This window comes from Colias philodice, chromosome 13, assembly GCF_061535455.1.
Source record: "Colias philodice isolate Cphi_HAF_F1 chromosome 13, ilColPhil1 Martin Lab GWU primary, whole genome shotgun sequence".
NCBI lineage: Eukaryota > Metazoa > Arthropoda > Insecta > Lepidoptera > Pieridae > Colias > Colias philodice.
In genome coordinates, this window is record NC_143098.1 from 10,483,032 (window position 1) to 10,500,999 (window position 17,968).

The 17,968-nt window shown below is 34.4% G+C and overlaps 2 protein-coding genes and 1 long non-coding RNA gene across 3 annotated transcripts in view; 1 reads left to right on the forward strand and 2 right to left on the reverse strand.

Moving 5' to 3' along the window:
• ksr (kinase suppressor of ras) overlaps window positions 1-8,153 on the reverse strand; it is a 30,915-nt gene extending 22,762 nt beyond the window's left edge. The window contains exons 1-7 of the mRNA XM_089702807.1: window positions 7,857-8,153; window positions 5,049-5,186; window positions 3,524-3,662; window positions 2,568-2,699; window positions 1,916-2,045; window positions 1,490-1,589; window positions 726-1,018 (exon numbers count right to left, since the gene is read on the reverse strand). Of these exons, the coding sequence (XP_089558933.1) occupies window positions 726-1,018; window positions 1,490-1,589; window positions 1,916-2,045; window positions 2,568-2,699; window positions 3,524-3,662; window positions 5,049-5,186; window positions 7,857-8,021 (1,097 nt within the window). The 5' untranslated portion in view covers window positions 8,022-8,153. The remainder of the gene's footprint in view (window positions 1-725; window positions 1,019-1,489; window positions 1,590-1,915; window positions 2,046-2,567; window positions 2,700-3,523; window positions 3,663-5,048; window positions 5,187-7,856) is intronic.
• Window positions 1-17,968, reverse strand: part of LOC149483637 (uncharacterized) — a 202,574-nt gene that overhangs the window by 157,466 nt on the left and 27,140 nt on the right. The gene's annotated exons all lie outside the window — the stretch shown is intronic.
• LOC149483646 (contactin-1a) overlaps window positions 8,324-17,968 on the forward strand; it is a 56,072-nt gene continuing 46,427 nt past the window's right edge. Inside the window, exons 1-2 of the mRNA XM_089702808.1 lie at window positions 8,324-8,538; window positions 8,618-8,775. Coding sequence (XP_089558934.1) covers window positions 8,490-8,538; window positions 8,618-8,775 — 207 coding nt within the window. The 5' untranslated portion in view covers window positions 8,324-8,489. The remainder of the gene's footprint in view (window positions 8,539-8,617; window positions 8,776-17,968) is intronic.

The window sequence follows — 17,968 nt, forward strand, 5'->3', positions numbered from 1 at the left end:
AGGTTGAAATATGAAGATGTGTGGTGCCTTCCTAAAGCACCGAGGTTGAGGTGTAGTGTCCCCCCAAGACACCAGGGTAGAGATGTGGAGATATATGTGTGGTGCCTTCCAAAAGCACCGAGGTTGAGGTGTGGTGTCTCCCCAAGACACCAGGGTAGAGATGTGGAGATATGTGTGGTGCCTTCCAAAAGCACCGAGGTCGCTATGTGATCACGGAAACCAGAACCACGCACACAAACACAGCACAAACTTTATGCACACTTTTTGTCCCGGTCCCGCAATTCACTGTTTGCTCGAAGGACCAATGTAAGATGGGGGAAATTTTGGGGTAAAAGATAAGATATGAGATTGGGATAAAGAGATATATTTATTTTTAACTGTAATGGGATGAGATGGTGAAGCTCCGCCCGGTACGGAGTCCGAATGCGAACTGAACTGTGTGTTAAAATTTAAAATAATAATTAATACAATATAATAAAATATGCACCATCGACGCATTGCATTCCGGGAACATGTACCTATTGTCTGTACGATTAGGTAATCGTACAATAATACTACTAGCGGTCCGCCCCGGCTTCGCCCGTGGTACATATGAAAAATAGATGTTGGCCGATTCTCAGACTTATCCGATATGCACAGAAAATTTCATGAGAATTGGTCCAGCCGTTTTGGAGGAGTATGGTAACTAACATTGTGACACGGGAATTTTTATATATAAGATTTACCTGTGACACTTAAACTTGCACTCTTTACACTTCAACCCCGACCCGAACAGCATTTGCTTATCGCAAAAGTCACAAGTCGCGATCATGTTGAACGTTTTCGTGAAGCGGTGCGCTATATCGTGGGCCATGCAGCCGCCCACGGCGCCCATGGTCGCGCCCGTGCCCGTGACCATGGTCGCGCCCGTGCCCGTGACCGCGCCCGTGCCCGTGACCGTGACCATGCTCGCGGTCATGGGCGTGACCGTGCTTACTCGCGGTGAGCGAGGCCCGCCCACGCTCATAGCGGGACTGCCCTGAAATGGAAATAAAGGTTAAAGGTAATGTATGTATGTAGAGAAGTATAGTAGTAGTAAAGTCCCATGTCCCCTAGTGAGGTAAGGGGCAGATGCACTATACATCTGTTTCACTGCTCAATTTTCTTTAGTTACAAGTAGGTGATCAGCCTTCTGTGTCCTACCAGACCGAGATTTTTTTTTCTTCGTCTCCACCGGGAATCGAACCCAGGACCCCTCGGTGCTACGCTGACGTGGAGCTCTTGCTAAAACTCGAGAATGACTTGAGCGAAAAGATGGGTTAAAGATAGTGTATAATCGAGTGAACTTGCAACTAGAGAATGATTGAAGCTATTTTGGTTCATTTATTTTCGAAATGTTAAATTGAATTAAATTTGGAATCAAATTAGATGAATACTTTACAGTCAAATATAAGCATACAGAATGGACTATTTTAATTCTTTCTTTTTCTATATAAATACAATAACTTACATGATGAGTATCATATATCCTTTGTGGGTGTTCGTGCTCATGCGGCGAAGCGGGCGGACTCGTCTCTGTATTGCCTACCGCTGATGATTGGCTGTTGTCACTGGAAATAATTTTTATGGAATTAATGTGTTTTTTGACTGTATGTATAGTTAAAATTAGTGGAAATCTGTACAGTAATGTTATAATGTAGAATATGTAAAACAACAATTTGATTGTTGATAATGCATAACATAAAAATGCATAATGGAAGCTGAAAATGATTCATCTAGATTTTTTAAAATAAAAATGGCAGTGTATAAATTTGTACATCTTGTTAAGTTAAAGTTATCATATTTTCCAAGAAGAATAATTTGATTTGTATTGAATAAATTTTATTTTTTTATGATGATAAATATTAATAAAAATCGTAATATAATAAAAACGCACCTATGATCAGACGCGTCCGGTCGCACGGACAGCTGCGACTCGTGCGAGCGCGACTTCGTCAGCGAGTCCGGCGCGGGCAAGTGGGAGTTCTGCTTACGTTTCCCCACCGGGGTCGTGGGAGATTTGCCGCCTGGAATTGTGTGGAAACGTGTGATTTATTTTATTTATTTATTTATTTATGTATAACACTTTACTATGCTAGTTATACAAATTACTTAAAACTAAAACTTATAGCTAAACTAGCACAGAGGGCGGCCTTATCACTAAAGAGTGATCTCTTCCAGGCAGGCATTAGTACGTTAGTAGTATTCAAATTCATTTATTTTCCAGTAAACAAGGTATACGAAGATGTTACAGATGGTATTTATTGTTTGTGGGTTGACATGACAAAAATATTTGTGGCCATGACTATATAATTTATTCTCATCCTAATTCAATAGTTTTATTATCGTTAATAATTGAAATTTGTATTACTTATTCATAAAACGTTTTTCTCTAGAGCAACGGTAAACAAAATTTTATAATACACTGCTAAAAAAGACCCAAGTTTATCTTTTTATAGTTTTTGGACACTTAGTTTTATATAGATCTGTTAAATATAGAGGGACAGCTCCACTGGGGCCCCTGCAATGTTGCCCCGTGCCCCACTCACCGTTGCCCTGTGCCCTCGGGGCCCGCCTGTGGTTCCGCTCGTCCCTCGTGCGCGGCGAGCCCCGCCCGTGCCGCTCCCAGCTGTCCCAGTACAGGGGCAGCTCCACTGCTTCATGGCCCCGCGCTAGGGCCTCTGCAAATTTTAGGGCCATTTCAAATTTAAAAAAAAAACACGTACATTTTTTTAAATATAATTCGAGGAAAATGGCGTAAACTCGTGTCAGAATGCTCAGTCTGTGTCGCAGAAAATTCAAATTCAAATTCAAAAATTAGTATATTTCTATATTTTTAATTCAAAAAGGTCAATAAATTGTAAAACTTCTTTCAAATAACTTAAATCAGTTGCATTTTAGCAAATATTCTGTAAAAAACAAAGTTATAAGTGTGAGACGAGTTCTCTCCATAATAGGACATTGACAAAATTATACCTTTTTTCCACTTTCTACTACACTTCTTCTACTATAGTAGGAGATAGACACTATTATGGCACAAGGAACAGAAATAAAATTGAAATGCTATTTTACATGTTAGCTAAAGTTAAAAATTCATTTATGGGCTAAGGTATACTTTTTTACAACAGAATTCCTCATAGTATTAAAGAGTTTAGTAGTGCTAAATTTAAAAATTATGTTAAAAACGTATTAGTTCAGAGAGCCTATTACAGCATTAAGGAATATATGGAAGATAAAAACCCATGGAGGGTTGTCGCGTAAAAACCACAGGAAAGTTCTTTGGCATATTATGATAATATACAGTTACATATTTTGTAATTAAATTGTAATACTGAAATTATTAAAAAGAGCAACTATGGAGTTTCTTGCCGGTTCTTCTCCATAGATACTGCTTTCCGAATCGGTGGTAAATGTTAAAAATATGTAAAAATATGACGTTTCAAAAGTGCTTCTCGAAGAAGTCTAATTGAATAAATAAATGTTTGAGTTTGAGTTTTGAGTTTACCTGTATAACTCCTAAGCCGTTGCATGGCCCGCCCCAGCCTGCGCACCTCTTCATCCCGCGCACCGCACAGTATCGCGCGTAACTCATGTTCCGAACGCTCGCGGAGCGCCTCTAGCGACGATATGCGGGAACAGACCGCCTGGAATATTGGATTTTATAGCTATAGAATTATTTGATATAATATAGCTACATAATATAGAAATGTATATACGGAGAGAGTAATTATTCGATATGTTTGATCGTAATTGGAGCTTTTATTGGAACAGATAACGCTCTCACTGCTTGCGGCAGGAATGTAGGAGACATGGTTAGGTTAGAATTTCGAATAAATCATACATAATTTTTGTTCCTGTATGTATTTATGATCTACAAATTTGACTATGTCTCTCCAATTAATAGAAAATTAACAATTATTCTAAAGATTTTTTTTTCTTGTGTTTGATTCAAGGTGAAATACATTTAAGGCTTTAATATCTAAATTCAAAATGTTAACAACAATGGAAACAGAACAAAAAAATTAAAACAATTTTTATTTCTAAACAAAATTCTACAAGCTACCAATTATTATAAAACAAATATTTATTACGTAGCACTTATGCGCTGGAATGCAATTTTGTTACATTATTGTTTATATTAAGGTGCAACGCTGGCTAAATAATTTAAACGTGACGTAATACACGCCGCTGAACGTGTCTACGACATTCTAATGTTACTTTGTATAACATTTGCGGTTACTTTATTTATTACTAACTGTTCCCCGCGGTTTCACCCGCATTGCTCCGCTCCTGTTGGTCTTACCGTGATGATATATAGCCTATAAGCTTCCTCGATAAATGGGCTATCTAACACCGAAAGAATTTTTCAAATCGGACCAGTAGTTCCTGAGATTAGCGCGTTCAAACAAACAAACAAACTCTTCAGCTTTATAATATTAGTATAGATTATACAGAATCTTAAAAATATGGAAGTGTATAATATTCGCATTTCTGATACGTTTGACGTATTTTTTCGATAATCGATGAAATATCTCGGAATCTCACAACATCTTTAATCTTACTATCAAGTCTGTTGTTATAGAAAAACTACTATTAATTTGTTGCAGTCTGTAGAACAAAGCTAAGAGAAAAATTAATTACAATCTAAGTCTTACAGACAACTGCTGCAGTATACTTTAAACTGCATGGCAACAAATCCCTAAGCTAGCGTTTAAAAGAACTTTTAAGACTTTACTCAAAAGAATTACTTATGAGAGTGAACTGTATGTATCTTATTAGCTATTTAAAGTAATAAAATAAAATTTCTATACAAGTTAAATATCAAAATGGCACTGTGATTCACAGACTGCACACCTCAACGTGTATATGGTACATATAAGTATATTTTGTATTGTTTTCGCACTATTTTTATTCATATATGTATTATATATATACTCTGTATTACCACAATTCTTACAAATAAATGATTTGATTTGAATTTTATTCTTGAGTATTAATATTAATAAACAATTTCTATATTTGAAGTTTACCTCAATAGCGTCCACACTAAGCCCCACCACCCTCAGCCACTGTCTCAAACTCGGCACATCCCGTAGCTCCCTCTGTAGCTCCTCGCCAAACTTTGCCTTTATCACAAGTTGCCGAGAAAAATGTTTCACTAGTTTACCCTGGAAGTAATAATATTTAATTTATTATTTAACTCTATATTTACTACTAATACATTTTTCAAATATTGTTTAGAATTAAGTAAATATTTGTTTAAGTATTTTCAAATTAATAATAAATACAAAGAAATTTATCTGTTCATGATATGAAGTGGAGCAGAAACACAATAATCTAATAATCTATTTCATATAAAATTGTGTTCAACCTCTTAAACTTAAAACTATGGATTACTTATTTGTATTATGTAATAAGAAAGTAAAGAATTCATTTATAAAACTTTATCTGGTTTGTAAATATTTGAAGATCCATACTAATATTATAAATGCGAAAGTAACTCTGTCTGTCTGTCTGTTACTCAATCATGCCTAAACTACTGAACCAATTTGCATGAAATTTGGTATGGAGATATTTTGATACCCGAGAAAGGACATAGGCTACCTTTTATTGCGAAATAGGTATGTACCACGGGCGAAGCCGGGGCGGACCTCTAGTAGTTTTATACATTGACTATTCAAATAATCTCTACTATAAAAAGCACTCAAAATGCCCTTAGTTCTTCCCAATAGATACTTGAACAAATCTCAACACCACTTATATTAACTATTATTTAAAAAAAACACATACAAACTTTGTCACTTTGAATATTTCAGTAAGAAATAAGTATGTATATGATAATTTGTTTTATTCACAATTAGCAATGGATACTTCTGTCTTGGAAACAAAATAGTATAGATTGCTTTTAACTTGAGAAAAATAAGTTAATAATTTTAACATCCCTAAAAGTAATCCATACTAATATTATAAATGCGAAAGTAACTCTGTCTGTCTGTCTGTTACTCAATCACGCCTAAACTACTGAACCAATTTGCATGAAATTTGGTATGGAGATATTTTGATACCCGAGAAAGGACATAGGCTATATTTTATTGCGAAATATGTACCACGGGCGAAGCCGGGGCGGACCTCTAGTATCACATAAATTCATATTTTGCAGTTTCACTTCCATATTTTAATTTTATTTTACTAGAATAATAATTATAAAAGCATTTATCACTGCATTTTTGTACATTGAACATAATATAAAGATTCTTACAGAGAAAAGAGTGTCCAATTATGTTATAAAGAATTAATATTATTTCTCATCAAATGCAGGCCTACATACCCATTTCTATACTCGGATTTTTAATTAGATAAAGTAAACTGACAGCAGCTAATGTCACTTTGTAAAATAATGTTGCCACATTTAAAGTAATAGTGAGGAATTCAGTTCTCATTCAATCAGATGAATGAACAATGAGTGTGAATAGTTCATCATTTCAAACTATAAAATAACATTATTTCTAATTGTAATATATAAAGCTATATAAGATATAAGTTACTAGTATAATGTAATTATAATCATTTTTTTATTTTTATTTTTACGATGTTTACGTTACTGTTTTCTTAATTTTTTCGTTAATTGTAACTAATTACGTTGTGTTTGTTGTCATTGTTGTGTTTATTTGGTGTTATATTGTTACACACTAAATATTCACTAGACGATCGATTCAATTTCATTCATTCCCGATTTTGAATCATTCACTTTGTGACAACTCTATTTTTATTTCATCAAAAACTGACAACACAGAAAACGTCAGTTTACTTTATCTAATTAAAAATCCGAGTATAGTAATGTTTGTATTGAATGATGCATAGCGTTGCATTACTAATTGTTTAGTTATAGTGTCTATTAAAAGACTCATGTTTGTTAACACATATTACATTAAAAATAAACATGTTACTCACCAAATGAGATTGAGATTAACATTACTTGTCTATTAAGATTGAGATTATTTTTATTTTTTATAGATTTTATCGGATACTTGTGTAAATTTTCATTTGGAGAAGGAATGCACAGTCAAAGTACTTTAATTTATGTTAAATAGGTCATTTTAACCAAATTTTTAATCTGAATTACTACTACTTTTATCAATAGTAATGAATTTATATTTTCTATTTACTTACTTATTAACAGAGATACAGAACATAGGGTATGTTTAAGTTATGAAATTGAGTCACATGCCCAAGCTAAGCTCTAATAAGTTAATATAATCAGTTTTGTCATCAAGTGTTTATAGCATCCCATAATGGTCAAGAAAAACTATTGTATTGCAATATCACATAAAATATTGAATTGTTAAGTAACTATTGTTAACACTATCCAAAAAGACTGACATGTATAATAATAATCTGATATTTATAATAATTCATACGGAAAATACATTCATGCATTAAATCTAATAAAAATATAATGAGAATATAAAGTTCAGTTTCCATTTTTAATTCTTGGAATTTGTGAGTTTGGGATTTAATGTTTGTTTTTATAGTTTTTGTAAATGAAACTAAGTATATAATTACGTCAAGACATTGTAGAAAACAGTAATCTTATGTATGAAATCATCAGATATCTCTAATGTGGCATTTAAGCAATAAATTACAAGTAAATAGAAATTCGATAAAAAAGATTATATTATTTCAAGGCGACAGGGACTGCGCACGCTTACACTTTCTACTATCGGCATTGAAAGGATCCTTGAGCCCAGAGGCCTTGAAGTTTAGGCCTTGCAAGTATTTCAAGGGCATAACTCATTTTTTTACTACATGTCATAATAAAATGATTGCACCGGCCCTACCTCCAGAGTCCGAATCTCCTGCTGCGTCAGTTCTGCGCTTGTTAAGCATTGTGTCCTCAAACCTTCCAGTCTATCAGCCGAAACATCTATCATTGACTGTATGGTCTCTATCATCTGAATTGCATCACGGGCTCTTTTGATTTCATATCCGCTCTCTGCATCCATTACAAATATCACAGCACTCTACACAAACCACTAATCACTACTTGTAAGTATAAAACAACTTATTCATTATAAAAAATGAATATGAATATACAAAACATTGCAAGTGTTGTATTGCCGATACAGCGGCCATGTCCGAAGAAAATCTATATTTTTCTCTATGACAATACACTGTCATAGACAGTTTTTGACAGCTGTTCAATTTTTTGTACGGGTAATAAATGTCACAATCTTTTAGCATGGCAATTATTTTGAAATATCAAATGTCAGGCAGCTAAAAAAAAATAGTCTATGCATTTTATCAATGGAGTGAAGACGTTTGTTGTGAATTTTGTTTCCTATTATTTCGCCTTCCGTCATTTAAAAAAATCGGTGTAATGTAAATAAACTAGTTTGAATAAATCTTTTTACTTTACAAGTAGGTAGAGTTAGTGAGATTTTTTCATAGGGTTTAGATGTAGAAATAGTAGGATGTTACTGGAACGTATATTGGTGCCTCTGATCTGCCTTGGAATAGAAGGTAAAATAATTGAATTGATCGAAGTACAACTATTTGGCCTTTGTCTCCCGGTGGTTCAATATGTATGTTTTTTATTTAGTGTTCGGGCGCGTACTTGGCGAGGAAGTGGAAATTCGCCAGGTAGCATCAGACAAGGGAACAATAAATGTGACCATTCCTTGTGGAACCGAGCCCCTCTCGCCGGCAGTCAACGTCCAGTGGGTTCACAGAGGCAACCGCACACACCACGAAATACTGGTACAGTCTTTCATACCGGAAATATTATAAATATTCATGATTTTTCTATGCCTGCTATTAATTTCTATGGAACAAGAGAAAATGCAGAGGGAACATCTTTAAAAAAAATTCTAGATATTTATCCTCGTAAGTGTCACCACACACAAATTTTGAGTTTTCCTATATTTTTGCTAAAAACACACAAACCGAAAACATAAAGCTGAATTACTTACCCTATCCAATTTTGCATGGAATACAGAGGCTCATGCATCTCTAAATAATTATTTCGCAAACAGAGAAATCTATAAGGTGTTACAAGGGTGTTACCTAATCATAATAATACCACCAACCTACGAATAAGTAGTATGAAAAACTGAACAGGTAGGTAGGTATTTATTAAACTTATTATTCAAATGCGTTTTATACCTAACTACATGATTTTAAAAAGTGAACTAATGAATTATTCATGACTTTATTTTGATAACATTTAAATTTCGTAAAAAATGATACAAAGAGGAATGAGATAAGTTATTAATTTAGATTGCAAAAATTTTAGAAATAAATTGACCTATCATAAGCGCTTTTTAACCAACTTTTACGCAAAAACGTTGGAGGTTCTCAATTCGTAATTCGTAGCGTATTTTAGCATGCCCATATTCTAATGTAAACATACCATCTTGTTTAGATGTTATTGACTTAAACAACCTGTTCTAGTATATTGTGTTTGTCTATAAAACACCTGAATAAATACTGCTATGTGCTTAATGTAAGTGCTATTGAATAAATTATATCGCTCACGAATCAAATCTAATGTTTTTCCTGTTAGATTTGATTTAACCCCTGTGTAGGGGTTAAAATAATATGTGTAATTAATAATTAGGTACGCAAATATCTTCATTTCAATTAAAATACAGTGTCACTTTTCTATACGACTATAGCGTCCCGCGGTTTCACCCGCGTGCTCCGCTCCTGTTGGTCTTAGCGTGATGATATTATTATGTAGCCTACAGCCTTCCTCGATAAATGGGATATCTACCACCGAAAGAATTTTCAAATCGTAGGTACCAGTAGTTCTTGAGATTAGCGCGTTCAAACAAACAAAAAAAACAAACTCTGTATTACAGAGTTGTCTGTATAGATTTTTTAGTTGCCGGCCGGCATCACTAATCACTATAAATATTTATTGTTGAAAAACTTCATTCACTACATATAATGGAATAATAATCTTTTTTGCGCGATGTAAGTATTATTTCCGCTGCGACAATAATTTATGTTCTTTTTTCTACCTGACAGATTACGTTAGGTTTTTCCAAGTTCTTTACTCGATCCCCACATTTGAAAACGAATAAATATTATTGCTGAAAAAATTGTCGTATGTACCTACTGCGAACCATTTCAAGTGCTTCAAAGGCCCAATAAAAAATTCCGACAATTTTTTACTAAGTTAATTTAACGAAGAAACCAAATGAACATTGAAAACGTCAAACGAAAACGAAATCATTATTTTATATTTACAGTTATTTTCACATACTTTATCGTCGTGTGATTAGCAATAGGTACAAAAAAAATAACTTGACCTACTGATAATAATTAATTTGTAACCTAAAATTAAGCTTAACCTTAATACCCGCATATAGCCGCGCTATATGCGTGTAAGTATAGCGTCATCGGAAACAACTATAAGCCCTTGTTCAGTTTGAGCAATAATAATATGGATTATGTACCGATTATCATTTAATACTTGACTATATACATTTTCGTGGCTTATTTTTTCCGCTTATCCATTATTGCCTTTCAGAGCGGCTCGGTATTTTTCGTTTTATTATCAGTAGTACATTGTATGTACACATACACATGTACATTGTACAACGCTTTCCGTTGTCTTTATATAACAGATTATGATGCGGTTTTCAAATAGATAGTGGTTCTCGAGGAAGGTTTAATTTGTTGAAGTAGCAATTGTGAAATATATAAGTTTTAGACAAAGTGGACGAAGCCGTAAGGGGAAAGCTAGTTTTAACTTAAGATAAAAGAAACAAGAGAACTTTCGCATATCTATGTTTTTAATACCTGTCATATCCACAACACAGTCAAAGCATAATAAACATTTAAATTGGTTAAAGACATTGCATTGGCTTCACTTTAATCAGTGGATCTGGGACATAGACAGCTTTATTGTGACGTTCAATTTGAACGGAATGTACAATCGAGATAATTACCTAATACTAAACATAATAGCTAATATCTTACGAACTAATTTTATTAAAGAATACAATAAAAACTTCCTTGTGTTCTACAACTTTGATTTCGATACCTCGTACTTACCAAATTTTCAAGATATACATATAGTAAACTGTATATTTTTAGTATTTCCAACTCCGTTTGAGAGAGTAGAAAACATGTTGTCCTAAACTCCTAACACATATGCATACACACCTAGGTACACAAAACATATGTATAATGTGTACACAAACATCAGCATTGCTTAGCTAAATTGTTAATTGCTGTAAAGTGTTCCAAAAAGATGAGCGTGTTTGCTCATAAAGTCGTGTTAGGTTACTTAACCTTTTAGCCTTAACAAAATAGCATTAAATATTTTACCCGCATATCCAAAGCTATGTATACTACTTAAGTACCTACACTCAAACAAACCATAAACAATTACAGAGTAATTCGGCGCCAAATCGTTCAATCACAGACAAATATTATATTCGCACCTCAAAATTAAACTTTTCCTTTCGAGGGGCTCTCAAGTGAAGTGTGACCGTTTGTTACGAACTTCCAAGATTTCCTGGTTTACGAGAAGTTATGGATTTTGCTCTTATTGCTGTGTCGGTTATGGAAATAATAATATGCAGGAAAGTTTTGAAGTACTGAAGAATTTGCCTGTTCGAATATTGAAGGATAGAAAATTCAGGTGATAAATTAATTGTATAATCTGTAATATCGGTCCTAGATAACGATTCTTATAGAAAAGGGCATTAAAACTTCCTTGATACAGTGTCTGGCATGAAACATGCAAGCATGTATTGTATGGGTCTTATCACTAAGGATGTATTCAATCAATTAAAATAACTTAGAAGGAGATCTAATCTTGGTTGAAGGATCACCACCTTCATGGAGGATAGAATAATCCGCAAAATTATTGCCATACTTTTTATATTAAAGAAGAAACTAAATCATATTAAATAAAAATTTCTCGATCCCATAAGGCAGTTCTGTTATAATTCAGTATATTTTGAACTAATTAAATAATCGATAGCATAGTTACTTGCGTGGAAATTTCTAGATTCGTCCGAGTCGCCATTAAAATGTCCAAATTGGGCATATTTGTTTGAGTCACGTGCGCTACCCCAACTTTGGGAGACGGATATTGCATGTCACGAATTAAATGACAGGATAGTGTAGGGTAGTATTGATCTACAGCTATTTCTAATACTTTAGTATTTTATAAAAGTTATTTACTTATGAAAATCGAAAAGCATAAAGCTGGATTGGCCCGAATTGAGATGTATAAATTTATTTGTGGATATATTTAAATGTATTTAGTCGATTATCATCATCATCATCAGACCATACACGTTCCCGCTGCTGGGACCCGAGCCTCCGGGTATATGCTCCTGTCGACTATATGCGAAAAAATAGTTCTTCATACTCTAAATTGTTAATCTGTGCTGTAACTAACAGGTTCATCTATCATCCCTTTAGGTATCTACTACATATACTTAGTACAATAAAGTTCTTACAGTTCAATGCAGTATTTTCTTATGTATTTTTTCATTTTCTAAATTACACAACAATGCTGCTTTGCGTATTATAATAGAGCTTATAGCGTGAATAAATTAAATTCTACGCGAAATTTTCATGAAAATGTATCAAACATTTCTATAGCCATTCTACTAGGACCAAAGCAGATTTTGCAGATGCGTTATTTCTTTGTTATTATTATTCTATATATTTTTAGGTTATTTATAGGTTTTTTTTTATTTATCTAGCTATGTTTGTATCCTGAGCGATTTTGATTCCTGAAAATTTTCTCCATATACTTTATCTAATTAAACAAGTTTTATTAAAATCTGTTCAATAGTAAAAAAATACAAGCCCATGTACTTAGTCTAGCAATAAATAGAATTAAAGTCCCGATTTTTATAAGTATCTCCTATAATGCTGAGAAATATAACAAAGGATGTCCTCAAGTGGTATTCCTCGAGAACCCTAAGGGCCGATTTTTCAATGCTTGGATAAAACTTATCCGTCCAATAAAGTATTACACGATAATATTAAAATGTCACGTAAACTGTCAAATACGGGCAATTAGAATACGTTTTTAAAATGGTAGTTTCATACATTATTCGACGAATAAGGGTGCACTCACACACATCAGTCACCGTCAAGTCACCGATGACTGATCGGTGACGGTTCGTGTACGTATCCACAAACACCAGTCACCGTCATGTTGTCCGTCAGTCACGTCGCCGGTTTGACTGAATCATTGAACACATACATCAGGTTAGTCAGTGATTAGACGTGTGTCACGCTAGAGAACATGTAGCAATTGACGGTAGCACGACGCTGACTGAACTGAGACGTGACGGCACCGGGTGAGTGGGGATAAAAGTATGATACATGTATGGAAAGATTATTTGACGTGCCTGACCGGTGACGTCACTGATAGATTTCGTGCCGGCGACTGTCGTGTGGGAACAGAGTCATACTAGAACTATTGATACATATTTTTTTTTAATCCTGTCCGGTGACGTGCCGTGACGGTGACTGATGTGTGTGAGTGCACCCTAAGTTTTATCCAAGCATTGAAAAATCGGCCCTAAATCACGTCTATTATTTACCCGTGTGAGTGCCGGACGGCGGACCTACGTTATTTGAGATGACAAAGTATGAAATCTTTTTCGATCATAACGTAGTTCTTTTTTACTGTCGAATTTCTATCAATCGTTCTTACCTACAATAGTTTATAAAAGCTGTCTGGAAGTTAGGATATAAAGTACCTACCTATATATTAATTCCTTTATGAAATTTCTTAAGATAAGTTGAAAAACTTTTCTATGTGTGCACATATAAAGTTTTTATATTTAAAAAAAAATTAGTATTTTATCGGTGGCTCTTACGCAAAACCATATTCTTTTCGAATTGCGGTTAACTTCATGGCATTCCTTTAGTGATTTTGGCACATAATATTATAGTCGCCAATTACCATAAATCTCTGTTTAATTCTGTCCTGAAAATGCATCATAGGTACCTATTTTCAGAAATACCATCTCTATATGATAGACTCTCCAACATACAATACATATATGCTATACAAATGTTCGCTTCAAATCGTCCCCATAACGTCCAATCAGTCGCTTGTCGCTACGATTGCGAAAAAATTGCCGCTGGTCGTAAAATGAATTGGCCGATGTCTTAATTCACCAGAATATCTATTAATAGTCCGACGAGACAATGTGTCCGTATTGATTTTAACGCGCTAGTGTTTTGTTTGGATTTGAAGGTGATATTGTATCACACTTGTATTGGGCAAATGCATATAGGAAGGTGCTTCTACATGCTTTATGAATGAGCTTAAGTCTAGAATATTCGTTGTGCGAGATACTACCTGGGCACTTAACTGCAGTTATTTGGTATTTGGTTACGTAATTTTGCGTAAAAGTGCCATAAAATGCTTTAAAAATTATTTTTAGCAAATCTAATTTTATGTCAGTAGGTAAATATAAACACAATTAAAATGTACATCGTTACAAAGATATCGAAGACAGACTATTTACAAAGGCTTAAAGTTTATTAGTCCTCGGTGCTCTTGTTAAGAATCAATTGTTGGAGCTCGCTAGCATAGATAATGGAAATATTTACACTGAATCAATGAAATTTAAAGAGTATTCTTTGATTTCATGGAAAGCTTTAAGGGAATTTATGGAATGGCTTTAACAGATAGATCGAGTTCTTAACACGCGTCAGAGCGTTTACCTGACGCTGCGCTATGACGCCCAATTGTGTTGTCCTACGCGGTAGCGGAACGACAACGTTCCGACGCGCGCTAAATATGCATTTTATCTGACAGAGCCTTACCGATAGATTGAATACTTAACACGCGTCAGAGTGTTAACCTGAAGCGCTATGACGCCGAGGTATAATTTACTACGCGCTATTGGCTCTGTCAGATAGAAAGCGCACTTGACGTGCATCAGAACGTCGTTTGGCGGTATGTTACCGCGTAGTACAACACAATTCGCCGTCATAGCGCGGCGTCAGGTTAGCGCTCTGACGCGTTCTATGGCGAAGCTTGCTATAAATCTGTACGTTTCGGATGACGCAGTAAAAATAAAGTAAATCTAATAAATTAAAGGATGCTGAAGGGAATACTGTGACTCAATATTTGTCTCCACATTCGAAAGCTTTCAGGTGTATTAATTTGATGAGATGTGATAAATCGTACGGCTGTAAGGCTTTTGTATATTTTATAACGTTATAGTTTTTATAGTTTGTAGTAAAACATGTTTATAAAAAATACATCGTCTATACTATATATACTATAATAATATTATAAAGAGGAAAGGTGTGTGTGTATGTATGTATGTATGGTTTTCACGCATAAACTACTGGACCGATTTTGATGAAATTTGGCACAGATAATTTTTAGACCCTGAGAAAGAACATAGGCTACCTTTTATTGCGAAATATGTACCACGGGCGAAGCCGGGGCGGACCGCTAGTATTTTATAAACCAAAAGGCCGCTCATTAAAATTCATGTTAAATGTATAAAACTTTTATCTTTATTCCATTTTTTTTAGTGTAATATTTTTTTATTAAAACTTATTTATATATTGTTTGTCAAAATGGCTTTACACGCGCAAAACAATCATGTAACAAAGGCAATAGCAATATTATTCTGAGTATGTTTATTTATTCATCACCTCTAAAGCTCTATAAATAGAAATAGAATCTAATTTCAGACGGTAATATTACATAACCTTTATTTTATGGTTTGTTAGGAACATTATATAATATAACACAGGTCAACGGGTTGATAATAAGATTACATGCAATGGAAAAATCGATCAACCATTGAATTGCAACGAACACGTGGAGTTATATCGATTTTATATTTTTATAGTAGTTCTAGTTTAAATTCGGTTTTATATGTCTATACATTGTATCACTACATAATATAAAACAACTAGATTTCCGCCCGCGGCTTCGCCCGCGTTTGCAAAGGAAAACCCGCATAGTTCCCGTTCCCGTGGGATTTCCGGGATAAAAACTATCCTATGTGTTAATCCAAGTTACCCTCTATATGTGTGCTAAATTTCATTGTAATCAGTTCAGTAGTTTTTACGTGAAAGAGTAACAAACATCCATACATCCATACATCCATACATCCATACATCCTTACAAACTTTCGCCTTTATAATATACTAGCGACCCGCCCCGGCTTCGCACGGGTGCAATGCTGATACTAAATACACTACAGAAAAATTGTGAACGTTGTATAGGTATAAAAATATAGCGGCCCGCTCCGGCCTCCGGCATCGCACGGGTATAAAATTAGTGTCCGACCGAAACTGGTTTCCAGGCCGAAACCGAAACCGAAACCGAATGTTCGGCCGTGGCTTCAGTTTCGGCCGAAACCGAAACCGAAACCGAAACTCACGTGGTCTAGTATGAAATTTCTAAAAATACTGAACTTTGGTGCATTTTACCTATTATTTTGCCTTAATTAGGGCATGAAAGGAAAACACAGTATATTGTTGTAATCATTTATTTAATATAAAATAAAAAAATAATATTTTTAAAATATTAATGATAACAAATTTACATTTATTATTATTTTTTCAAATTAAGTTCTCGGTAAAATCAGTCATCTAAATCAAATCAGTAATTGTTACTGTTACTTTAAATACTAAGTTTTGGTATTTTGAGATCTTTCTCTTTATTAAAGAGTCTTTAATACTTTGGATTGGTATTTGTACTTAGAAGAATAATAAGTCTCTTTTAGGTACCTCTTATATAAAAATAATAATTATTAATTACATTTACACCCAGTTCCAATCTCAACATAGATAATCAAAAATTGTTTCCACCAGTGTGGGTCAACCAACGCTTTGACAGCGTCCGTCAAAGCGTTGCCGAGGAAAACGAAGTTAGGCGAGCGTGAACGTGTGTGAACTAAGTTCACTGAACTTGCGAAATAGGTAAGTTTCGGTTTCGGCAAAAGTTTCGGCCGATTTTGGCCGAAACCGAAACTGCGGCCGAAACTTGATTTTTGGCCGAAACTCGGCCGAAACCGAAACCGAAACCGAAAGTTCGGTCGGACACTATATAAAATACATAGCCGGGCGGCCGCAAACGCTACGTCCTGCAATTTTTAAATCTGTAATATCTTCGAAAATATTCACTTAAATCATACGGTGTAAAGGGTCATATAGATCTATATTAAATGAACAATGTATCCATGGTATTTAATTGGTTAAGGATTAATGCTGTATTGGTTAAAATCGCTTCGAAAATTAGCCATTATTTGTCGTAAAAAGTAAATGACAAAAAAAAGTTATTGTGGGTTATCCATAAGAGATAGACATATACCATCGCGGACTTTTCTGTTGACCTTTGCAATGTGTACAATACTTAGTACATTATTTTGATAAAACTCGTAGGGTTCAGCCTGCGTTTGCAATGTAAGCGGAATAAATGTAATTTTTTACGACATCACATTAGAAACCTCAAAAATAACAGTACTTCTCCACTACTTAATGGATCTTATTATACATATAAACCTTCCTCTTGAATCACTCTATCTATTAAAAAAAACCGCATCAAAATCCGTTGCGTAGTTTCAAAGATTTAAGCGTACAAAGGGACATAGGGACATAGGGACAGGGAAAGCGACTTTGTTTTATACTATGTAGTGAAGTCGCTTTCTCTGTCCCTATGTCCCTATGTATGCTTAAATCTTTAAAACTTCGCAACGGATCTCGATGCGGATTTTTTTAAAAGATAGAGTGATTCATGAGGAAGGTTTTAGTATATATCTACTATATAGGTAATTTATTAATTTTTAGACAAAGCGGGTGAAGCCGCGGGCGGAAAGCTAGTAAAATATAAGATAGACACGATAGAGACTAAAAAAATTATATTCGTATGGTCAAAAAAGCTCGTGTATGATATTATACTCTATTCTATATCGTCGCCATCTTGAAA